The sequence below is a fragment of the Rhincodon typus genome, chromosome 8, assembly GCF_021869965.1.
Source record: "Rhincodon typus isolate 14 chromosome 8, sRhiTyp1.1, whole genome shotgun sequence".
Lineage (NCBI taxonomy): Eukaryota > Metazoa > Chordata > Chondrichthyes > Orectolobiformes > Rhincodontidae > Rhincodon > Rhincodon typus.
The window spans coordinates 40,824,885-40,850,225 of record NC_063339.1 but is presented as its reverse complement, the minus strand read 5'-3'; the positions used below and the strand labels follow the sequence as shown (position 1 = coordinate 40,850,225).

The 25,341-nt window shown below is 39.7% G+C and overlaps 1 protein-coding gene across 1 annotated transcript in view; it reads left to right on the top strand.

Moving 5' to 3' along the window:
• trim9 (tripartite motif containing 9) overlaps positions 1-25,341 on the top strand; it is an 81,394-nt gene that overhangs the window by 53,423 nt on the left and 2,630 nt on the right. Inside the window, exons 4-7 of the mRNA XM_048600111.1 lie at positions 1,688-1,826; positions 2,326-2,349; positions 18,113-18,416; positions 21,842-22,004. Of these exons, the coding sequence (XP_048456068.1) occupies positions 1,688-1,826; positions 2,326-2,349; positions 18,113-18,416; positions 21,842-22,004 (630 nt within the window). The remainder of the gene's footprint in view (positions 1-1,687; positions 1,827-2,325; positions 2,350-18,112; positions 18,417-21,841; positions 22,005-25,341) is intronic.

The window sequence follows — 25,341 nt, the reverse complement described above, 5'->3', positions numbered from 1 at the left end:
CCCCCCCCCAACCCACACCCCCCCCCCCCCCCCCCCCCCACTACCACCACCACCCACCCACCCACGCCGAATCTTTCTTCTAAACTCTATTGGAGATAGCCCTAATTGATCCAGTCTCTCTTCTTATGTCAGCCTTATCATCCCAGGAATCAGTCTGGTAAATCATTGTTGCATTCTGTCCATAGCCAGAACATCCCTTCTCAAATAAGGAGACCAAACTGCACACAATATTTCAAGTATGGTCTCACCAAGGTGCTGTATAATTACAGCAAGACATCTCTGCTTCTATACTTAAATTCTCTCTCTTTGAAAACCAATGTACCATTTGCTTTCTTCACCACCTGCTGTACCTGCATGCTTGCTTTAAGCGACTGGTATGTAAAGACACCCATATTTCATTGCATTGCCCCTTTTCCCAATCTATAGACATTCAGATAATCTGTCTTCCTGTTTTTGCAACAAAAGTGGATAACCTGACATTTATCCACATTATTCTGCATCTGCCATGCATATGTCCACTTACTCAACTAGTCAAAATCACAATACCTCCTACTCACAGCTCATTACCATGCCCCCTCCTCCCACACTTCGTGTTGTCTGCAAACGTGGAGAAATTACACTTACTATTCTCATCTAAATCATTTTTTTATGAATACTTGAGGTTCAACCACAGTACCCCACTGGCCACTGGCTGCCATTTGGAAAATGACCCATTTATTCCTACTGTTTCCTGTCTGCCAACCATAGAATCCCCACAGTGTGGAAACAGTCCCTTTGGCCCAACAAGTCCACATCAACCCTCTGAAGTGCGCCACCCCTGTAACCATGCATTTCCCATGGTTAACACATCTAATCTATACATCCCAGGACACTACGGGCAATTTAGCATGGCCAATCCACCTAGCCTGCTCATCTTTAGACTGTGAGAGGAAACCAGAGCACTGAGCAGAAACCCATACAGACAGAAGGAGAATGTGCAAACTCCACACAGACAGTCACCTAAGGGTGGAATAAAACCCAGGTCCCTAGTGCTGCTGCCTCACAGCACCAACTACTGAGCCACTGTGCCACCCTAGTTCTCTGCTTGTATCTGCTTGTACCCTAATCCCATGTGCTTTAATTTTACATAATAACCTCTTATGTGGGACCTTACCAAAAGTCTACTGAATGGTCATATTGAAATCAGATAAGTCGCTTTATTGTTATCTCGTTAATTTAGAACTTATGCACTTAGATATCATGGGATATAAATGCTTTATATGTATAGTACTGCACTTTCATACTTGTGTTCTTTTATTTGTATTGGGAAGGTTTTAAAATCACAATGGCAAGGCAGTTGGAAATTGTACTTGAACTTATGACTGTTTTTCTTTTTAATGAATCTATTGAAATATAAAATTTGAATTTAAACATGTCTCTATTGTAGAATTGCTATCTATTTGTACAAAATCTTCTGACATCATTGGAAAGTTAGCATGTAGCCGATATAGGTATAAGTGGTTTAATGTTACAGAAAAAAGCATGGATAGTGATATGCATTGGATTACAGAAATTTCTCAATAACATATTTCCTAATTAATCCACTCATTGCACATAATGTGCAGAGAACAAGACCCACACAATAGGTAAATCAGTTTTCTTTGTACATTTGTGAAAAATAATTTATGTTTCTGAATTTCATGAACAGGAGGTGTATGTAGGAAAAGAAACCATGTGCACTGTTGATGGGCTACATTTCAACAGCACTTACAGTTCCCGAGTGAAAGCTTTCAACAAGTCAGGAGTGGGCCCTTACAGCAAGACACTTGTCCTGCAGACTTCAGAGGGTGAGGTTTCATCACAGATACTTTAAGAATACCTTAAATTTGTGATAATTATGATTTTATTCATAGATACATGCATGCTAAAATAAGTAGAAAGCTATGTTTTTAACATGTCATATATTAATGTATAAAAATTATTAAAAAGCACATCTGTGCAAAATATAGGTTGTGATAAATTATCTTATTCAGTTTCCCAAGTATTCATGAATTGTGTAGAAAGCTTTGTAAAGTTTTAGAAAGCTAATGCCTTGTACTTGAGGAATGTTAACCTGTAGTCATTTCTGAAAAACATTTTGTTTTGATTGTATTTGCAAGTGTTAAATATTTTTAAAGTTAAGCTGTATGATGAAACCAATTGTAATATGTATTTTATGCTATGAACATTTAACACTGCACATTTTTTCTTAAACTCTCTGTAAAGCTAAATGTATTAGTCTGGTGCATTTGATTTGCTAAGCACTGGAAGATTTTTTTCTAAAGAAATCCTTGTTGTATTTTGCAGATACCACCTGTCCATACAATCAGTGTAAGTTAGTCACTATTGTAAATGTCTTGCTTCAGTGGCCTGGTCACTGCTTATTTGTTTGTTTGTCTGCTGTTGAATTGTAATTGCAGGTATGAAATGTGAAAAGGACATAGGAATATTGTTAATCAAATGTGTAGTGGAATAGAAAATTAAAATATTGTGTAATTCAAAGATTGTACTGTTTTGGAGTTTGCAGGTGCATAGTGATCCCGAATTGTGTGTTTTGTCCCTTTGTTAATAACTTGTTAGCTTATACTAAGCATTTTATTTGCAGGCTTTTTATGACCAAACAAACTGTGTAGGTAGCTAGAAATATTGTAAGCCATCTTGTGATAGATTAAGAATAAGTGTATCAAATGTTATGTAGTAAGTGTATAAACCAGGTTTTAGGGTTCTTATGGAGCAGTGGTAGTGTCACTACCTCTGAGCCAGTAGGCCCAGGTTCAAGTCCCACCTGTTCCAGATATGTGTCTGAATAGGTTGATTAAAATATCTATAAGCTGAGTTTTTAATGCAGGAATAACACCTCATTTTTGTGATCAGAACTAAGATGAGAATGAGATTAATACAATCTTAATTAAAGATGCATTGAGAAAGTTGTTTCTATGGGAATACTCCCGATGTTTCAGTGGGTGTTACTGTGCTGAAGGGCTTCAAGCTTGACTGTGATCTACGCTGACTCAGTTAATTGCAGCCAGGCCATCAGTAGGGATGGTACAATTATTCTTAATGTATTCCAATTAAGAAATAGTAAGAAATAGGAAATTGAGCCAGGATTTCTACTCTTAATTGCAGTTTTGTGATCCTTACTGGAAAGTAACCATGTGGACATTAAGTAAAGAAAAATTTGATTCTGTAGATTGATGCCATTGCAATTAAATAGCTAGCTAATGATCTTTTTAAGTATGTTCATGAATATCCATAAGCATACACACCTTGCATTTATGAACTGTCTTAACACATTGTTCAAAGTTTTGCCCACGTTTAATGTGATGAAGTACTTTTGAAACACAATGATTGTTGTTGTTTGGACCAGTATGATTTGATGTCCACAAAGGAAGAGGGAAGAAAATATTAAGTAGAAGCATGTTTTCCAGATGAGATTTTTAAATACAATGAAGAAATATATACTTATAAACATACTACTGTGTTTTCTATTTGCATAAAACACGTGCTGTGAAAACACCAGTTGAAATTTAGAGAAATTAAAGCTTCTAAAATCTCGGTTCAGAACAAAATGAACAGAAGCTTCACAATATAAAACTAACATGGTTACTGTTACCCATGGAACCAACTTGCAATCAGAACTTTGGTCCAGCCATTTATGGGGCTAGCCTCCCTTGTGTGAGCACCAAACTGAACATATTTTATAGGTCATGCATTAGCAAGATTTGAGTAACAAATACTGCTAAGTCCAGTCCCAGGTTTGCTAAGCATTTAATTCCCTGCTAAATAACATATCTAAATAATCCTGACAACTGAAGAATTCCATTCAAAATGCAAGTTAACAGGACCATTGTCCTGGAACAAAAACAGAGTTGCTGGAAAAGCTCAGCAGGTGTGGCAGCAACTGTGAAGAAAAAACAGAGTTAACGTTTCGGGTCCGGTGACCCTTCCTTAGAACAGATGGTGAATGGGAAAACGTCAGTTTATATGCAGAAAATAGGGAGGTGGGTGGGGCAGGGAGTAAAGGAGCCTCTCTTTAGGCTCTATCCTATTGTCTTATTCCCTACCCCATCCACCTCCCTATCTTCTGCATATAAACTGACGTTTTCCCAGCCACCATCAGTTCTAAGGAAGAGTCACCAGACCCAAAATGTTTACTCTGTTGTTTTCTTCACAGCTGCTGCCAGACCTGCTGAGCTTTTCCAGGACTTTGTTTTTGTTCCTGATTTACAGCATCCGCAGTTCTTTGGGTTTTTATTTACCATTGTCCTGGATGTGTGTCCAGGAGTGTCCACCAAAGTAATTTTTTCTTGACTGTTGTCAAAGTTGTGACTTTCTCCCGTTCTCAATCTGTTTTCCATTTATTTTCTCGGGAGCAGACAAACGTTTGAGGTTAACCAACAAAATGTTTATTTAAACAACAGGCTGGCTGTTTTCATCACCTTTAAATAAAGTAGCATGCTAACTGTTACACAAACAATACTGTCTCGTAATGCTTTAAAATTATTCTTAAATGTTTTGTATACCTTTGCCAAGACAGGGAAGGGAAGAAGGAGAAAATTCCAATAAAAAGCAAAGTCAGAGGAACCTCAGTCAGAGAAACAAAGTTATGCTGCAGAATCATAATGGAGGTGCAAATCTTGACCCATTAATTGATGGGAAGAAGGTGGATTTTAGGAGGTATGTTCTGTTCTTCAGGTCGGAGCATCTTCCCTAGAGGACTGCAGCCCACCACTTATGACAACAGATTATAATCAAGCTCAACACATATACCACCATCAGCAGTAGTGGTGAAAAAAATTGAATGCAAACATGCTGAAAATAAGTACTTTATGGCTATACCACAAAGTGAAAGTAACAAGCTGATCAAAAATCATGGTTCATGCTGTTTGAAAGCACCCAAATCAAGGAACAGGTTTGCAAAAGCAGCTGGATAAAATGAAAATGTGATAATTGGCTTTGAAGCAAAATCAGAAAAGCCTGGCTTCCATCTGTATTTTTGTTACCCCCTTTTGAGGTCTGCAGGTTCTGGGCTTTGACTCCTATTCTACAGCCTTTAGCAAAAAAAAATCGATGTTTAATCGGACACAAAAGTGTGGAGTGGTGACTCCACTGATTACATTCAGAATGAGAAGGGTCAAGGCTGCTTTCCTGCCTAAAAGACAACTGAGGTCCATAAGTGGTCACATAAGGGCCTCATCCTACCATTGCCGGTATGCACCTATCCGCTGTCATGTGACAAACCAACAGGTATGCATGTGGCCCGTGTGTTTTTTTTGCGAGATGATCCTCTCCTACATGGGTAGCCCATGCTTAATATAAATACCTTGTAGGCAAGGGCTGCACACTGGTGAAGAGACTCACCTGTTCTTAATATTAACAACTTTTTCCCAACCATAAACAGGGCTTCAGTGACTGACTGCAGTGATCCTGCCATATTTCTTACAGCCCAGGCTTCCTGCAGTACCAGAACTGTACCATTTAACAATGGTACTGCCAGTATTACAGAGCTGGCAACCTCTCAAAAGTGTGATATCCACCCAGAATATGAGAACAACAAAGCTAACAAAGCTAATTGTTGATGGCACCATGTCAGTTCAGAGGCTGAGGGCTTGAAATGAATGTGGTAGCGTTTTGTTGCTGCTTTTCCCACATTAAAACTGACTGAATTTCAAAAGTACTTCATTGATTATCAAGTATTTAGGGACTTCTATAGGGACCTCTTGAGACATAATACAAAATGCAAGTATTGGGCAATGCATTCAGATCTTTAATTGTGAGTCTTCCTCAATCCTTCAATGACATGGGCACATGAATTACTGTGATTCCCCATGCCTGAGGCAAAAGAGTAAGAGTCTATCTGTGAATTAATTGGCTGCTGGCTATAGTCTAGCAAGTAACTGCTGGTAGATAACTAACTGTCTTCTAGAATGATTGGGTAATTCCTTGTGGTTGGCTACAAGCAGTCTGATTTATGGCTTTCATTGACTGGTGGCTTGTTGATGGCTGACTGCACTTTGGCTTGTGGCAGATTGTTAGCTTTTGGTTATTGGCTGACTGGTTTTGGCTAGCTGTGAGCTGACTGCAGAGTAGCAGTTTAACTGGTTGTCTTAGTCTGTATGGCTTAGCTACTCACTGGATAAGCTTGACCATTGTAGGAGCATGTTTTTTGTGTTCATATTATATGTATGTAAAAATGGACTGTCCCAAAAAAGCTGAAATTTTCAAACTAAAGTATGTTTTCTGGAGTGTCCTGCCTCCAGAGTCCATAGAAAAATATAAATTGCTTGTGTATATACAGTATTATGCTTTTGAAATTTGGTGCACAACTGCCGAGTTCAAATTCAAGGTGATGATGCACATATGAGAAACAGATGATTTTGTATGTGTTTCCCAGAGATTGCCACCACTTGGGAGTTTTCCTCAACTCATGACTGAGTCCTCTGCAGATTCTTTGATTCATCTGATCAACAGGAACCATATTATTATTCACTATGACTACAGAATATGCAAAGTTTTCCAAAAGTACATCCAATGGGGTACTGTCCCATGGTTTTTCTCATACGATAAAAAAAGAAAAAATTATCTACAACACCTGATGTTACAGTCCAGATCAAACGCCCCTCAGGTATATCAAGGAGATAGCCTAGACCCTGACGTTTATTTTATTTAAAGGCAAGTGTAAGGTGCTGTGTTCCAGATGTATTTCGATTGGTAACACTACTTGGCTTTAAGCAAAACACACTTTATTCTTACCCTCAAGTTAAAATACAAACAAAAGAAAGAAGAATTGGAATAATTTAACTCTATTGGAAAACGTAACAGAGTAATGGATTATTTATTTAAAATTGACTAGGGATAGTCAACATGGTTTAGTGTGAGGAAAATCATATCTCACAAACTTAATTGAGTTTTTTGAAGAAGTTACCAAAAAGGTTGGTGATGGCAGAGCAGTAGACGTTTTATTTGGATTTTAGTAAAGCCTTTGACAAGGTTCCGCATGGTACACTAAATAGTAAGTTGATATGGGATTCAGGGTGAGCTTGCCAATTGGATACATAATTGGCTTAATGGCAGGAGACAAAGAGTAATGGTGGAGGTTTGCTTTTTGGACTGTAGGCCTGTCAGTGGTGTTCCACCAGGTCCTCTTTTGTTTGTAATTTATATAAATGATTTGGATGAGAATATAGAAGGCATGATTAGTAAGTTTGTGGATGACACCAAAATTGGTGGCATTGTATACAGTGAATTTGGCTTCCTAAGATTACACAGGGATCTTGATCAAATGGATCGGTGGGCTGAAAAGTGGTAGATGGAGTTCAGTCTGGATAAATGCAAGGTATTGCATTTTGGTACAACAAACAAGGGTAGGGCTTACATAATTAATGGTAGGGCCTTGGGTTGTGTTGTAGTACAGAGGGACCTAGGAGTGCAGGTGTATAATTCTTTAAAGTTTGTATCACATGTGGACAGGATGGTTAAAAAAGGCATTTGGCACACTTGCCTTCCTCGCTCAATCCTTTGAATACAGGAGTTGGGATGTTATGTTGCGGTTGTCCAGGACATTATTGAGGCCTCTTCTGGAATACTGTGTACACTTCTGGTCGCTCTGTGAAGGATATTATCAAGCTGGGGAGGGTTCAGAAAAGATTTACCAGAATGTTGCAGGATAGGGAAGGTTTGAGTTATACAGAAAGGCTGGATGGGCTGAGACATTTTTCACTTGAGCGTAGGAGGTTGAGTGTGACCTCATAGAGGTTTATAAGGTAGTGAGAGGTATAGATAGAGTTAATTGTAGTTGTCTTTTCCCTAAGATGGGGAATTTCAAGACAAGGGGGCACATTTTTAAAGTGAGAGGAGAGAAGTGCTAACCACTGAGCCACCATGCCACCTAGGTGTAGATAAGATCAGGTAAGGCTGACAGTTTCCTTCCCAAAAGGAAATTAATGAACCAGATGGGTTTTTCCTGACAATCGATAATGGTTTCATGGTCATCATTAAATTCTTAATTTCAGATTTTTTTATTGAATTCAAATTCCAAAATATGATATGGCACGATTTGAACCCGGATGCCCAAAATATTATCATAGTCTCTGATTAAAAGTGCAACAATCAAACGCTAGACCATGACATCCCTCCCCAGTTAACTGCTTAATGCGCTCCTCCCTTGAGGGAAGAGCTGCTAGCCCTACCTTATCTGATCTCAAGAGACAACACAGTGTGGAGCTAGGGGAACACAACAGGCCAGGCAGCATCAGAGGAACAGGAAAGTTGATGTTTCAGATCGGGACCCTTCTTCAGAAATGGGGTGGGGAAGGGAGCTGGGAAGTAAATAGAGAGGATGGGTGGGGCTGGGGAAAGGTTGTTGGGATGGTGACAGGTGGATGCTGGTAGGGAGTGGTGGGAGTTGGCCAGTAGGATGGATGGACGGATAGCCGGGAGAGAAGATGAGACCTGGGGCGGGGGGAGATTTTAAAACTGGTGAATTCTATGTTAAGGCCATCGGGCTGTAGGCTCCCAAGGTGGAATATGAGACGTTGCTCCTCCAGTTCGTGTGTGGTGTCATCGTGGCACTGGAGGAGGCCCAGAATGGACATGTCATCAAGGGAGTGGGAGGGGGAGTTAAAATGGTTGGCGACTGGAAGGTGTTATTGTTTGTCACGTATGGAATGCAGATGCTCCATGAAACAGTCCTCAAGCGTGCGCTTGGTCTCACTGATGTAGAGGAGGCGACAGTGGGAGCAATGGATACAGTAGATCAAGTCAGAAGATGTACAGGTGAGCCCCTGTCGGATATGAAAAGTTTGCTTTGGCTCTTGGATGGAAGTGAGAGGGCAGGTGTAGGGGCATGTGTAGCACTTCCTGTGGTTGCAGGGAAAGGTGGTGGGGTTAGTGAGCAGTGTGGAGCGGATGAGGGTGTCGCAGAGTGAGAGGTCCCTCATACCACCCCACCAACCTCAGCGTCCAGCATATCATTCTCCCCCGCTTCTACCACCTAAAATCGGACCCCACGATCAAAGAGATATTTCCCTCCGCACCCCTATCTGCCTCTCGTAGGGACCGCTCACTCCACGACTCCCTTGTCCGTGCCACGCTTCCCACTAACAATGCCATATGCAAACTGGAGGACCAACACCTCATATTCTACCTCGGAAGCCTACAACTCGATGGCCTTAACATAGAATTCACCAGTTTTAAAATCTCCCCACGCCTGGCTTTGTCCCACGTCCAAACCTCCGTCTCAGCCCCGCCTACTTCACTTGACACAACCTATCTATCTTCTTCCCCACCTGTCCGCCCTACCCTTCCCACTGACAAATCCCCACTGCCCCCTACCTATCACCACCCAACCTACCTTTCCCTAGCCCCACTCATCCTCCCACCTGCCTCCTTGATCCGACACAACCTGTCCATCTTCTGTCCCACCTATCTGCCCCACCCATCCCACTGACCAATCTTCACCACTCCCAACCTGCATCTATCTATCACCATCCCACCTACCTTTCCCCAGCTCCACCCCTCCTCTCTCTATTTATTTCCCAGCTCCCTTCCCCCTCCCCATTTCTGAAGAAGGGTCCTAGCCTGATACATCAACCTTCCTGCTTCTCTGATGCTGCCTGGCCTGCTGTGTTCCTCCAGCTCCACACTGTGTTGTCTCTGATTCCTGCATCTGCAGTTCTTGCTGTCTCCTATCTGATCTCTAGATCTTTGCAGTTTCACACTATGCTTCGCTTAAGGCCCTTTGGGCAACAGGTTATATATTGTTCAGGGCAACTAGCGATGAGTTCTAAGTGCTACCTGCCAAGCCACTCGCATTCCAAGAATGAATTGCAAACAAAATACTGTGCATTCTTTGTTTCCGATTCTCCTGTGCTTCAAGAATGCAGATGATGTTTTGTGGCTTCCAGAAGTGCTTAGGTATTTACAATTATCTCACAGTATAGTTGCCTGTACATGCTTAACTGTACTTGAAATATTGTGACTAAATACAAAATGGCACACATAGCATCATTCAATAAAAGCAATGCCTGAAAAACATTATCAATCTAAAGCATATCCCCAAAAAGGGGGTCTTTTGTTTTATATCACTTTCTGACATGTTGTGCTTTTTCTTTTGAAGATAGCCTTTTGTTTAGGCTTTTCTTGGGTATGAAATTTATCTGCTGTTTACTAGAATAATTACAGTTTTGCATTGTTTCTCATGCTTATGTTAAATCCAGATGGTAACTAGTAATTTGAGGATATAGAAGACACACTATTCATGCTTTTTACCTTTAGGTTTTGCTGGTAATTTTTGTCAAACATATGTCATTTTTAATAGGCATCAAAAAAACAAAGCAGCAGTTTTTAATTACATTCTGCATTGTTCACTTTTGAAACCATTATATGTTTTCATTGATTAGTAATTTGTGGTTAAACTTTTTAAAGAATATTATGAAGATGTTTCAAATATTTTCAATATGATTCATCTGAAAATGCATGAACAGTTATTGCTGTTGCTACTAAGTTTGATAATTGAATAATAATCTACAGTCACTTTTCCACAGTTCATATCGTTGTTTGGTTATAAAGATTGTTCTGAAAAATGATTTACTTTGTTCAAGAACAGTACTTATGTGAAGTAAAAGCTGTGGTCATGGTGTATATTGCATTTGAAGGCCTTATGATCTATTCTTCACTAATGGCTTCATAAAACAAAGTTATGTATTAGGTGAGCTTCTTATAAAGAACTACTCAGTATATTTTTATGTAGCTGCACCAAGAGACTAAGCATGAATTTGTCTGTTTCTGCTTCTAAAAGTGAATAAATAAAAGGTTGAATGTTCTGTGTAGCCATCAAGAAATTATACATGTATTTGCCTCCTACAAGTAAATCTGAAAATTATTCAATGTAGTTTGTTGGTCAAATAAATCATAAGAAACTAACTTCAAACATTGTAACAAGGAATATCCTTTACTGCAGTGTTACAGTAGAACATTTTATGCTACTATAATGTATAAAAGCATTTTATATAATATGTAAAGGTAAGGAGAACTCATTTAAAATGTAAAATTCCAGTGCTTAGACCTTAGCCTGCTGAAGGCATGGCACTATAAGATGGAGCAATGACAATTGGAGACATGCAAGAAGCAAGAATTGTAGAAGCAAATGACAGTTCAGAGCTGACCTAAGTGTTTGTCATTAATCATATGGGGGTATCTTGTGTAATGTTTTGTGACAGTATTGCATGTCTTTCTGAAAGTCTGGTAGGTGCTATCTACTACCTAGCTCTTACCTGTCTGATCAGGGTAGGAATTGGGAACTAGAAATATGAAAATTGTATGATTTTTCTCAATTTAGTTTGCGGTTCATCGTATAGTATTGTATTTATATATAATCTCTAATTTTAGCATTGGCCTGTGACAGAGCAGCAGTTTAAGCACCACTGCCTCTGAAGGTTTCTTGCTATCTTACAACGTGCAAATTGCTGATCCTCAGTTGTCACAAAAATCGTAGCTAAAATCTAGTTGCAAAACCTCCCAATAAATGCCTCCTGAAGAACAATCTTGACTCTGGCATTTAAACCAGTATATTGATGGGAGTTTGTAATCTGCCAAATACAGGCAGGATTTCTACAGATGGTGTCACATCAGTAAAGAAACATTATGTTCTGTTGTAAATTTAATCTGTGGGTGGATAGTGCTGTTAAAGCAGAGCATCTTTCAAACCTGCTGTTATAGTCATAGAGTAATATAGCATGGAAATGGGACCTTCGGCCCAAACTGGTCCATGCTGACCATGGTGCCCACTCAGCTAGTTCCAATTGCCCACATTTGGTCCATATCCCTCTAAACCCTTCCCGTTCATTTACCTATCCAAATCTTTTATACATGTTGCTGTTGTACCTGCCTCAACCACTTTCTCTGGCAGCCCATTCCATATGCAAATCATTCTCTGCATGAAGAAGTTGCCCCTCAGGTCCTTCTTCAATCTTTCCTCTCTCACCTTAAATCTATGCCCTCTAATTTTCAATTCCCCATCCCTGGGAAAAAACTAAATGCATTCATCCTATCTATACCCCTCATGATTTTATACACCTCAATAAGGTCACCCCTCATTCTTCTACGTTCCAAGAAATAAAGTCCTATACTGGCTAACCTCTCCCTATAACTTAGGCCTACTAGTCCTGGCAACATCCTCATAAATCTTCTTTGCACACTTTCCAGTTTAACTATGTCTTTCCTATAACAGGGTGACTAAAACTATACACAATACTCACCAACAACTTATACAACTGTAGCATAACGTCCCAACACCTATACTCAGTGCCTCGACCGATGAAGGCCTGCTAAATATATTCTTCATTACCCTGTCTACCTGTGACGCTGCTTTCAATGAACTATGTACTTGTATTCCTAGGTCCCTCTGTTCCACAACACTCCTCAGGACATTACCATTTACTGTACAAGTCCTATTTTGGTTTGACTTTCCAAAGTGCAACATCTCACACTTATCTGTATTGAATTGCATTTGCCAATCCTCAGCCCACTTCCCCATCTGATCAAGATCCCTCTGTCATTTTTGATGACCTTCTTCGCTATCAACAATACCTCCTGATTTTGTATCATCCACAAATTTACTAACCGTGCCTTGTCCATTCAGACCCAGATCATTTATGTAAATAACAAATAACAAATGTCCCAGCAACAACCCATAGGCCTCCGTCCGAGAAACAACCTTCAACCATCACCCTCTACTTCCTACCATCAAGCCAGTTTTGAATCCAAATTAACTAGCTCTCCCTGGATGCCATGCAACCTAACCTTCATGACTATCTTGCCATGCGGGACCTTGTCAAAGGCCTTACACTAACATCCATAGAGACAACATCCACTATCCTACCCTCATCTATCCTCTTGGTAACCTCTTCGAAAAACTCTAAAAATTTGTCAGACATGACTTCCTGCACACAAATCCACGCTGACTATCCCTAATCAAATTTTGACTATCCAAGTGTTGGTTGATCCTTTCCTGTTCTGACAGTCAGCTGATTATAAAATATACAGCACGTTGTCCTTTGCCATTGTATCTATATGACTTAGAACCCAAGGAACTACTTGTGATGACAGGCATCCATACTAATATTGCAAATGTCTTGGTACTACTTTGGTTATGATAATTTTACTTACGTGAGAATATATTTTGATTCCTCTCCGTTAGTAGAATTCCAAGTTAAAGTTGGCTAATTTTAGCTGTGTTGTTAATTATTGAGCTCCAAGCCACACACCATCCTGACTTGGAATTATATTGCCGTTCCTTCAGTGTCACAGGGTCAAAATCCTAAAACTTCCTCCCGAACAGCATTGTAGGATGTCCCCACACCGCAAGGACTGAAGCAGTTCAAGAAAAGCTCACCACTACTTTCTCAATCACAAGTAGGAATGGGCAATAAATGCTGGCTTAGCCTATGTCCCATGAACAAACAAATAAAAAATGTTATACTGATAGGTGAATCTTAAGTTGCCAAATATTTTGTGGCATAACATTGGTGACCAGTCATTTGCTAAATGAGACATAAAATTTAATATAACTGTTTTGGAGTCTATAACATACAAAACCAACCAGGAAGGATCTGAGCATAGAACTTTAAGACAGATGCAGCAGTGCAACAAATTAGTGTTTCATGGTCGATCGGTAGGATTTCAGATTCACACTTATAATTTACATGGTGTTAGGAGAAGCACAGTTAATGGATTGGTACTTTCTCAGGGAATAAAAAAAGTTAATTTCAAGCAGAGCAGCATTGGCAGATCAACTAATTTCCTTGCTGTGGAAGACGTACGGGGTTGTGGTCAGGTTATAGTTTCCACTGTACATGAAAATAGGTAATTTGCTTATTGAGGGGAAATGCTAATGCTGAGGAAAGTAATATCCTCCATTCTCATCCACCTTCCTGGTATTCTGAGTTCCATATGTGAATCTTTTCACTTTTTGTTCTCTCCCTCCATATTGAGAAATGTAATGTCTCTGGGGATTTTCAAGATGCCTCTCATTTTTAAGCTAATTTGTATTCTATTATGAGGCCTTATTTTACCCACTCCCACTAAAATACTGCCTTTGTATCAATTCAAGTCCCTGGATTAGTCCAATTAGCCACTTTTTGTACAAAGCTGATAGATATCATAATTTCAGTTTATGGGTTCAGGATTTCTTTTTTGTGTTCCACATGTTTGTACAAATATTTAATTCAAGTGTGAGATGTATGCTGAAATTACTAATATTACTAATTGTAGGCACTGCCTGTCATTCTGTGTTATGTCAGTGTTAGAATGCAAGGAAGATCAAAATCATACTGATCTAAAACTTTAAAAATAACCGTAACATCTATAATTGTTGCATCAAGGAAATGTGACCTGCCTTTTATTAAAAGCATCATATATTCTCATTCATCATCTTGTCATTGTCCTAAGCAAAAATTACTTGGGACGAGCCAAAAAAACCCTTGAAGGAGGTGGTTTGCTGGAGAAAATTGTGTTTCTGCTCCATTATTCTAAGCCAATTATGGGAAGTATCCAATAATTAAAGAAATTATGTAAAATATTTGACAACTTCTGGTCATAAAGCATACACATTATGTTTATTTTGTGACATTCAGTTTAAATATTGCATATATCTTAATGCAGTTTTTAGTAAAGGATTATCTCCATAAAATGTTATAATTCCAGTGTATTGCAATGTATTAGTCATATTGTCCTATTAAGAATAATGTGAAAATTGTTACCTTTATATGCTCTTAATTTTCTTGTTCTGTTACTTTTATTAGCTAACGCTGTCTTTTAACAAAGGCAGTCTGTTCCTTTGTGATCACCTTCCCTGACCTACTAATGCCCTAATTCTTGTTGCCACTAACATTCCTGTCATACAGTTATCTGCTGAGGTGACTGTCAAGTCATCATTGGCATTGCTGTAGAGTTGGAAATTTTCATATGGGGAAAAAGTCCGTACAGGACCAGTCAGTAAACTTTTGGAGATAACAAGGTGTAGAGCTGGATGAACACAGAAGGCCAAGCAGCATCAGAGCAGCAGGAAAGCTGACGTTTCGGGTCTAGACCCTTCTTCAGAAATGGGGGAGGGGAAGGGGATTCTGAAATAAATAGGGAGAAAGGGGGAGGCGGATAGAAGATGGATAAGGGAAAAGATAAGTGGAGAGGAGACAGACAGGTCAAGGAGGCGGAGTTGGAGCCAGTAAAGGTGAGGGTAGATGGGGAGTAAGGGAGGGGATAGGTCGGTCCAGGAAGGACGGACAGTTCAAGGAGGTGGGATGAAGCTAATAGGTAGGAGATGGGGGGTGGGGCTTGAGGTGGGAGGAGTGGATAGGTGGGAGGACAGGTTAGGGAGGCTGGTACGAGCTGGGCTGGTTTTGGGATGCGGTCGGGGGAGGGGAGTTTTCGTCACATGTTGTGAGGAGGAAGCATGTGGACTAGAAAGAGGAAAAGCCAAAAAAAAACTTTGCGTTATTCCAGAGGAAATTGGACAGACGTGAGAATGTGTTTTTGCTAGCAATCCTTTGTTTGTAAAATGGAGTCAAATGACAGCAGCTGCATTAACAGAGAATACACGTTGGAATAGAATGATGATATTGACTGTGTCAAAGGCTACAAAAGTAACAAGAAGGTGAATTTCGTCACAATCCCAGCTACAGAAGATGTCATTTGAATAAAAGCAAAATACTGCTGATATTGGAAATCTGAAACAAACTCAGAGAATGCTGGAGAAACTCAGCAGATCTGGCAACATCTGTGGAGAGAAAAACCGAGTTAACATTTCGAGTCCATTATGACTTTCCTTCAGAGTCTGTCTTGTGTTTGTTACAGAGGATGTCCTTTGTGGCTTTGGATAGAGCTATTCAGAATCATACCAGGGATAGGGTAAAATCTTATTGAGAAATTCAAGAGTGACATTGAATACCTTAAGCAAGTATTTGACATGATAACATAAGAAGCAGAAGTAGCCCTTCATATCTTTACTAAGATTATGACTGATGATCCACAACAACTCCATTTCCCATACTACATTTCTTAATATCCTTGGTACCCAGAATTCTAGCAGCTGATGCCTTGAAAATACTCAATGGCTGAGCATCTGCAGTATTTCTTCCGACAAACTCCATGATTCCCACCCCATGAGAAGAGTACTTAGCTTTCACTGTTGAATCCTCTGAGGAGTAGGCCTCAACCAGAGGACTTTAGGAACCAGAAGCTCTGATTGGCCTGTCGCTTCTGGCAATCTGGGACACCAACGTTGAGGCCTGTAATTCACTGAAGAACTTGTCCATACTTGGCATAAGTTCTTACTGATCTGTCTGGGGCGGTTGGACTAATTTTCTTGGTGATTGGGGTTGATCTGTTAGTCACCACCTAACATGCTTGCCCTCAAACCTTTTAAAACCCCACTTCTACATTCCCGAGACAGGGAATGTTTCCTCCAAACCTCTACCTGGCAAATGGGCTGGATTGTAGGAAACTGGAATTCAGGAGTGTGACAACAGACTCAGTTGGAAGAGTGGGAGATATGACCAAAGAAGGATTATTAAATGGGGATCAGGAAAAGTGAAAGGCTGGGGTGGGGTGTGGGGATTGAAAGATTAAAGTTTAGGCAGAGGAGAAAGAGGCTGTTGGGGGAATTGGGATCAAGGACTTTTGGAAATGTGGCAGAAAACAGAAGGGTAGTCTCTAGATTGGAGGGATAGGGACTCTGGTTGGAGGAGGTTGGGGGTGCAAAAAAGCTTAAGAACATAAGAGGAAGTCCTTGACAATTTGGTCAAGAACTTTGAATGGGGAAAGTAGCTGGTAGCTTGCAAGGACAGAGAGTTAATAGATAAGTTGTTGAGTTGATGGTGGTTTTGAAACAAATTGGAATACTACCTTTTTCTTTCATGGGATGTGAACGTCACAGGCAAGGCCAACCTTTGTTGCTTTAATTACCCTTATTAGCTTTTGTTTCTCCTCAGCGTACTATTATCCATCCCTATGACTTCCTGTCATTCTGTTTCTCTGGGCTCCATCTATGCCTATCCTCTCACTCCTTTTCTACCCTCCCCCTCCACCCTGTGGTTAAACACATCACACCATCTGGTATTGAGCTCTAAAGATCAGTGGAGTCCTGGTTCAGATCATGATCCTGTGAAATGTACGACAATTGGTCTCGTTGCCTTGGGACTAGGAAGGTAACGATGTTAGTCTGGATTGCCCTGCAGAAAATTGCTGGAACAACTGCATGGTTGGGAAGAGCAGAATTGGCTTTGGTTATGGTGATCTCTATTCCTTGTTAGGTAGCTTCTTTGTTTGTATACTACCTTATGTTTTTAAGGAAAGGTAAAGTATTGGAGGTGTGAACAGATGTTAACACTACAGTGGTAGCTGGTTTTAGGGATGCATTTGGATTGCAATGGGAAAATATACATTTGAAATCCTAGTTAAAAATATGCCCAGATCAAGGTGAACCCAATTCTAAATGTGATAATTCAGGACCATCAGAAACTAACTCCATGTCATTCTGAATTCAGCAACTTTTTAAATATACTGTCCCTGGGATGTGAATGTTACTGGTAAGGCCAGCATTTATTGCTCGTTTTTAATTGTCCTTGAAAAGTTGGTCACGTGCCACTTCTCAAACCACTGCAGACTGTCTGATGTAAGTACACTCACAGTGCTGTTATGAAAAGTAACAGGATTTTTACACAAGGATGAAAGACTGGCGATATGATTCCAAATCAGAATTGTCTGTGAAGTTATGAAAATATTCATGTGGTTGCTTTGATTACTTGGTAGGAAAATTTGCATTAGAACAAAGACTACCATAATACTGGTTTGATGTGCTGTTTCAATACCACTTTCATTCCAGTAATAAGAAATGGCCAAATTTTATCTGTATTAATGAAAGGTTTACCTGGGTAACCTTGGTCTTAATGTCATGTGGTGAATTTTATTTTATTTTTAAAGTGTGGATTCTTGTCTTTTTTTGTCAGATTCTATGCAACTTTACCATAAGGTCTCTAATCTGATTCTATATGAAGTTATATTCATAATAATTATAATATTTTATTTTCTTTTTCAGTTGCCTGGTTTGGTTTTGATTCGGGTTCAGCTCATCCTGACATTCTGTTCTCTAATGACAACCTCACTATTACCTGCAACAGCTATGATGACAGGGTAGTTCTAGGAAACACTGGATTTTCCCGAGGTATCCATTATTGGGAGCTGAGTATTGACCGCTACGACAACCATCCTGACCCTGCATTTGGTGTGGCTCGTATAGATGTCTTGAAAGATGTCATGTTAGGAAAGGATGATAAGGCCTGGGCTATGTATGTTGATAATAATCGAAGCTGGTTTATGCATAACAACTCTCACACCAACAGGTAATGTAAAAAATGATTATTGTTAAGTTAATTAATGTGGGACTCAATGGAAATTCCTTTGTATCAACGTTATGATACCAACCTTCACTATGTAAACAAAAATTAGATGCTCATTCTTTCCAGTTGATTTTTAACAAGTTTAATTGAAGGGTGACTGAAATAACTCCACAGAAGCTAGTGTCCTGTCACCAAGTCCCCCTTCAGTCGCACATGGAAAGTCCTTGACACTGATCCAGCTTCCTCAGAGCCAGCTGTCAGTGAACAAAACCTCTGACTCTCGTGTTTATATCTGTCAGCCAGGACTCCCTAATTGGACCAGATTGACAGCCACAATCGGGGAAGTCATATTTTATGAGGTCCACCTGGCTAAACAAATTACACTCACTACAGTGACAGTTCCTCATTAATGTTTTCTACATATCCCCAATACTGATTATGAGAGTTTGAGAATTTAAAACTAGATGAGCAGAAATGTCCTCCAATTCAATATTGGGAAGAATAAGATGCTGCTTTTGATCCCTGCTCCTGACTGTATTCCCTAGCTGCTGACTCCATCCATCTCCCTGGCAACAGTCTGACATTAAGCCAGTCTGTTCACAATCTTAATGTCATATATGATTGCAAGATTAGCTACAGACCATATATTTGTGCCATCATGACGACTGCCTATTTCCACTTCTGTAACAATGCCCTACTTTGCCCTGTCTCAGTTTGTCTGCTGCTGAAACCCTTACGCCTTTGTTATCTCTAGAGTGGACTTTTTCAACCTGCTATTGGCTGGTCTCCCACAGTCTGTGCTCAGTAAACCTGTGGCTACCTAAAACTGAGGGCAATATTTTAACTCACTGAGACTTATTTCCTTATGACTCCTCTGCACTGAGTCCCAGTCAAACAATATCTTGATTTTAAAATTCTCATCATCGTTTTCAAATTACGTCACCATCTTGCCCCTGCGTATCTATATCACCTCCTTCAGTTCCATTACCTTATGAGATATTCAGTTGCATAATTCCAAAGCTAGGAATAATCTTCCTACACCCCTCTACCCCTCCAAATTCCTTTAAGGTTCCATGAAGTCTATGTTTTTGGTCATGTGACCAAAAGCCTCATGTGGTTTGGTTTTCATATTTTCTTTTATTATGTTCCTACAAAGCATGTTACAACCAGCTGAGGACGAGTCACAGCTGTTTTTTTTTAAAATCCTATTGCAATCAGTTGCAACAAATTTTTTTTTACCTTTTTAGCTCAGAGCTATCATGCTTTAATTAAACTTAGTTAGCCAGATCAAAAATGGAGAGTCAATTCCAACATATTATTGAACGAAAGAGGATGCAATTCTATTACCTGAAACAAAAAAAGTAAAACGTGATAACAAACACACAAAAACACAGGTAATGAGCTTACAAAATAACAGGCATGGTGGAGGCAGGTATTTGGCACAGACAGACAAGTGAAGGCAGTTGCAGTTTAGTTTAGAGTCTTTGTGAGGTGAGAATAAAAAGACCAGAGTCCAACTGTTTAGCTGCGGTCTTGTTTCCAGTGTAATGGCAAAGCTGTAGGTGTCCCAAAATCCTAACTGAATCATTGCTATTGTCCCAAGTTTTTTTTTTAAATCAGCTTGTGTCTGAGCTTAAGGTTGAAAGACAGACTTTCAGTTCTTGTTCAAAAATCTCATCTCAGAATCCAAATGCAATTAGTTGCAACAAACATCTTTTTTCCCTCTTCTAGCACAGAGTTATCATGCTCTAATTAAACTTAGTTAGCCAGATCAAACATGAAGAGGAGTCAGCTCCAAGGTATTATTGAATAAAAGAATGCTCAGTCAGACTGTTGATAACAGTCCATCTGTACTTTCCTGAGACTACTCTAGACTTTCTCCAGCTGAGTACTTTGCATACAACATTTCATTCCATTACATAGTTTCCAGAAAGATGTGAATCAACTGAAAGATATGCATTACGAGTTTCAATGTCTTTTTCATAATAACGTTACTTCTAGTGGACCCTTGTTTTACTGATGGGTTCATAAGCTTGACTTAACCTAGTCAGGTGATTACAGCATCTGTTTTAGCTCAATATTTGTCCTTTTCAAACTTATTTTAAGTCCATGGAAGTTTCTGTTATTTTAAAGTAAAATTGTGAAAGTTGAGTATACGGATCCATTTTCACTGTAATTGTAACAAGTGTCATGAGATGTATCATTATGTCATTGGTGCTATGTGTACATAGTTCTTTTCCTCCTCAACACTTGTCAAGCTAACCTTTGTTTTTCATTTCAATTACGTATCTCTACTTATAAATAGTGATCTTACCAGAGATAACCTTATAACCTTAACTCCCAACACTTCAGGCAGCTTCTGAGCAGATAAATTGTTAATGGGAGGACCCTTGATGCAGGAGTTATTGACCAGAAACATCTTTTTTTCGCCACAGATGCCGCCTGATCCACTATTTCCAGTATTTTCTGTTTAATCTTCAGAATGTGTCAAGATATCAAATGTAGTGGTAATATTGCTGCCTTAATAATCCAGATATCCTGAGGACATGGGTTCAAACCCAGCTGGGGTGGCACAGTGGCTCAGTGGTTAGCACTGCTGCCCCACAGCGCCAGGGACCCGGCTTCGATTCCTTAGGCGACTGTCCATGCGGAGTTGTATGTTCTCTCTATGTCTACGTGGGTTTCCTCCGGGTGCTCTGGTTTCCTCTCACAGTCCAAAGATGTGCAGGTTAGGTGGATTGGCTATGGAAAATGTGGGGTTATAGGGACAGGGAAGGAGGTTGAGTCTGGTTGGGATGTGGTTTGGAGAGTCAGTGTAGACTCGTTGGGTCGTGTAGCCTGCTTCCACACTGTAAGGATTCTATAATTCTAGATTGACAGCTGGTGGAATTTGAATTTAGAAAAAAAATCTAGAACTAAGAAACTAGACTAGGAATGGTGATCATGAAGCCAGTATTGATTATTATTAAAAACTTAGCTAGTTCACTGATGTCCTTGAGACAAGGAAATCTTCTATCCATACCCATTCTGGTCTACATGTAACTACAGGCAATGTGGGTGACTCTTAACTACCACCGGAAATGCTTTGCAAGCCACTAAATTTAAGGGTAATTAGAGATTTACAACAAATGCTGGCCTTGTCAGCAACACCCATATCCCTTGAAAACAAAGAGAAAAGAGTGCTTCTTTCAAGTGAAGATGGACCAATTTGGCAGCAGAATGCTTTTTAGTGGATCCTGGTCAAGTACATGAGAGATAAAGGAATTACAAGTTATGCTGATCAGGTGAACTCGAGTGAGTCGAAGGCTTATGGAGCAAAAATCCTGGTTTTGACAAAATATAATAGTCTGTACAGTATAGAATTATAAAGATTTATGATTACTATTTTAGACATTTAACAAATGAGCACTGTTACTTCTTTGTCCTAGAACTGAGGGAGGCATTACCAAAGGGGTCACTGTTGGTGTGCTCTTGGATTTCAACAGACGGACACTTACCTTTTCCATTAATGATGAGCAACAGGGACCTGTTGCCTTTGAGGATATGGAAGGCCTCCTGTTCCCAGCAGTAAGCCTGAATAGAAATGTACAGGTGTGTTCTGTGGTACAATACTTAATTCTATACATTTTCAAAAAACTCAATTCCTTTTATGTATGTGTGTTTAAATAATAGTTTTACCTGATGTTTCTGATTTAGTACTCTAATAATCCAGTAGTTTTCAATCTGAATTCTTTTTTTATCCTCCCTATGGTTATAACCAAATAACGTAGACATTTTTATTCTGTAATTCCAAAGTGAGTCTTCTGTAAGCACCATGTCTTAAATTTTGTCTTTGGAAACTGTGGACTGCAATGAGAAAGAATTGTTTAAGAAAAAATGGATTTGCTAAGCTGGCTACGTAATTTTTCAGCAAGGTCTTTGATAGCTATTGTGAACTATGTTTTTGTAGCAATGGGTTCCTGCAATATGCAGCCAATCAGGAGCTGAGGAGTTCTTAACAAATGAAGCTGATTTGGTTCTCAGCTAATTGAGCAGGTTGGAACTGGAAACAAGTTAGAGAGGTGCAGACACACAGAGAGAGAAAGGCACAAGTGTGCGCAGTTGTTCTCCCCAGCAGAAGCGGCCTGTTTTTTTGCAGTAAAGAAACACTGTTTAAACTTGAAGAAAACCAGTTACAATTCCTGCAGTAGTTGTTCTGCGCTATGATCACCCACACTAAAGCCAAACAAACTCAGCCCGTGGAGGCTGAGGTGGCATTGCAAGCAGAAAGACCCTTTGGTCTAGTTACCAGAAACTTTTTGTGGGCATGTAGGAGAACCCAAGGAGGTAAAAAATAGAACTTCCTTGGTAGCAGCCTAATAAATTTGACCCCTGTTAAAAAAAAAGTATTTCAGACTGCTCTTGTTGAACTGGAGGGAGAAGCAGTCCTTGAAGTAAAAATTAGGTTCTGATGAGGAAATGAAGACCTCTCACAGACTTGCAACAAAAAGTGGTCAATGATCCACCAGATGGTGGTACTGCTGAGGCACTGTAGAGAAATATTATGCCTAGTTCACGAAATTCCAATAGCTAAGCAAGTCAGTATATGTGAAACCCAAGAACAAATTAGGCAATACTTTTACTGGCCACAGCTCCACAGGCATGAACTAAGGTTTTGCAAAACATGCCACACCTGCCAGGTTGTAGGAAAACTCTACCACAATGAGACTTTAACCCTAAACCTATCGGCTTTTGGAAAACCATTCAACAATGTTTTGTGGAATGTAAGGGTCCTCTGCCCAAAACAAAAGGAGGCTTCTACTATATCCTTACCATCATAGACATGGCTACCCATTTCCTGGAAAGCTGTTCTATATCCACCAAAACACTGGTGAGAGAATTGATTGATTTCTTCATCCAGTATGGTATATCTGTCGAGATTCAGTTGGAGCAGAGTTCAAATTTCATTTTCATTGTTGAAATTTTCTGCTTGGGAATCCTGCAAGTTTCTGGACTTAATATCAAGTTCAACAATCTCAGGGTTTGAGCACCTTTCCCCATGCTTTCCCCAGCACCACACACCCGGCCTTGTCATCACATGGGCTGCTACCACACAGAACCCATTGTCAGCTGCTAATAGTCCCCATTAGCAGCTATTCATTTTCCTAAGCTGGTCTTTATCCTCTCCTTTGTCTGTTCAACTGTTTTTTCTTCTCTCTCTTTGGGCTCTATCTCCTCCTATCATTTACTCCTCTCCACCACGCACTCTATTTTTTGCACAAAAAACATTCCTTTCCTAGCCAAAATCAGTTCTGAGCAAGGGTCTCTGGGCCCAAAACATTAACTCTGATTTTTCTCCAGATGCCACCAGATCTGTTGAGATTTTCCAGCAATTTCTGTTTTCTGTTTCAGATTTCTAACATCCGCAGTTCTTTCAGTTTTTTTTTCAAATTTCACGTCCAATTTTTTTCAGGGTCATGGGTAACATAGGCGTAACTCAGTAGAAGTCTACAGCATATTATCAGCAGTAACAGGGGTTGCTAAAATGGTACCACAAGAGCCTGAAAACAAAGATCAGGGCATACTGTCGTGAGTACTCCCATGACTGGGATAAAGAACTAAATTTTCTTCTGCTATCAGGGTTTGACCTAATGAGTCCACTGGGTTTATTCCATTGAATTACTTTTAGACACTAAGTGTGGGTGCCTCTGAAACTAATCAAAGAAAAATTTTTAGAACAAAAGAGGAAGTCTCATGGTAGACTGAAGTAAAGTTCCGAGAGCGAAACTGACGAACCTGTGCAGTGGCCCAAGAACACTTGAAAATCTCAAAAACAGCAGTGATGTGAAAGGCAGATAAACATGCCATGTCCAAAATCTTTCAGCCAGGATACTATGTGTTAGTGCTCCTACAATACGAAGTGCACTGTTAAAGGCGTGGTTAGTGACCTGTACAAAGTAGCCATCAAAGTAGGGACTGCTTTACTTCAGAAAGATGAAACCAGTGTAGTGAGACCAATTGGGTACTTCTCTAAAAGAACTTAACAGAATCAGAATTGAAATCCAGAATAGTTTATTATTGGCTGTCAGACACTTTGAGAAGAGCGGTCACTAGACCTGTACTTTAACTCTGCTTTCTTTCCATAGATGCTGCCAGACTTGCTGAGTTTTTCCAGCAATTCCTATATTTGTGTACAGGAGACCGCATCTATAATGACCATTAAATTTTGTGGAAAAGTTTAAGACCCAGCACGCCTGGTTATTCTGTTGGAGATTTTCTTTTAATCTTATCACCTGAAAATCACCCACATTCGCTTGAAATCAAATGCGATTGCGGGTGCTCCTTACAGAAACAAAGCAGTTGAATATCTCTCTACTTTAATTATGCCAGAGCACTTGGTCCCCAAAAGAATACTGCTAACCATGAAACAAGCGATGGTGTTTGTCCAACTGCCGATAGGATGAAGTTGAAGTCATCAATAATTTTCTGTCCTCATGACAGAAGTCATGGTTTTTTTCCAACTTCAATATTAATATTAACTTGCCCTTGAAATTAAAATTCAGCATTGACCAATTCTAAAGAGTCTCTGTTAGCTGCCTTAGAGTACACAAAATCTACTGAGTTGGTAGGTTGAGTGTTGTGAAGCTATTAGAATAAAATAATCTAGAAAGATTAATTTGGAAGAGCTCACAAACAAAAATCATTGATTTGTTGATTAAAATTAACATGTTCTAAGTTCCTCTAGGCTGATATACATGATCAACAAACTCAAAGACATCAGGAAAGTGAATGAAAAGGCATCTGCATTATATGAACTGTATTACATGCTTAGGAGTCTTAAAACACTTGCCAGCTAAAATTTACTTTTGATGTCAAGTAATTTATCTAAGCATTCTTTACAGTGTGCAAGTTGGCAGCTACAAAGCATGAAGCAAATGACATTTGTGGA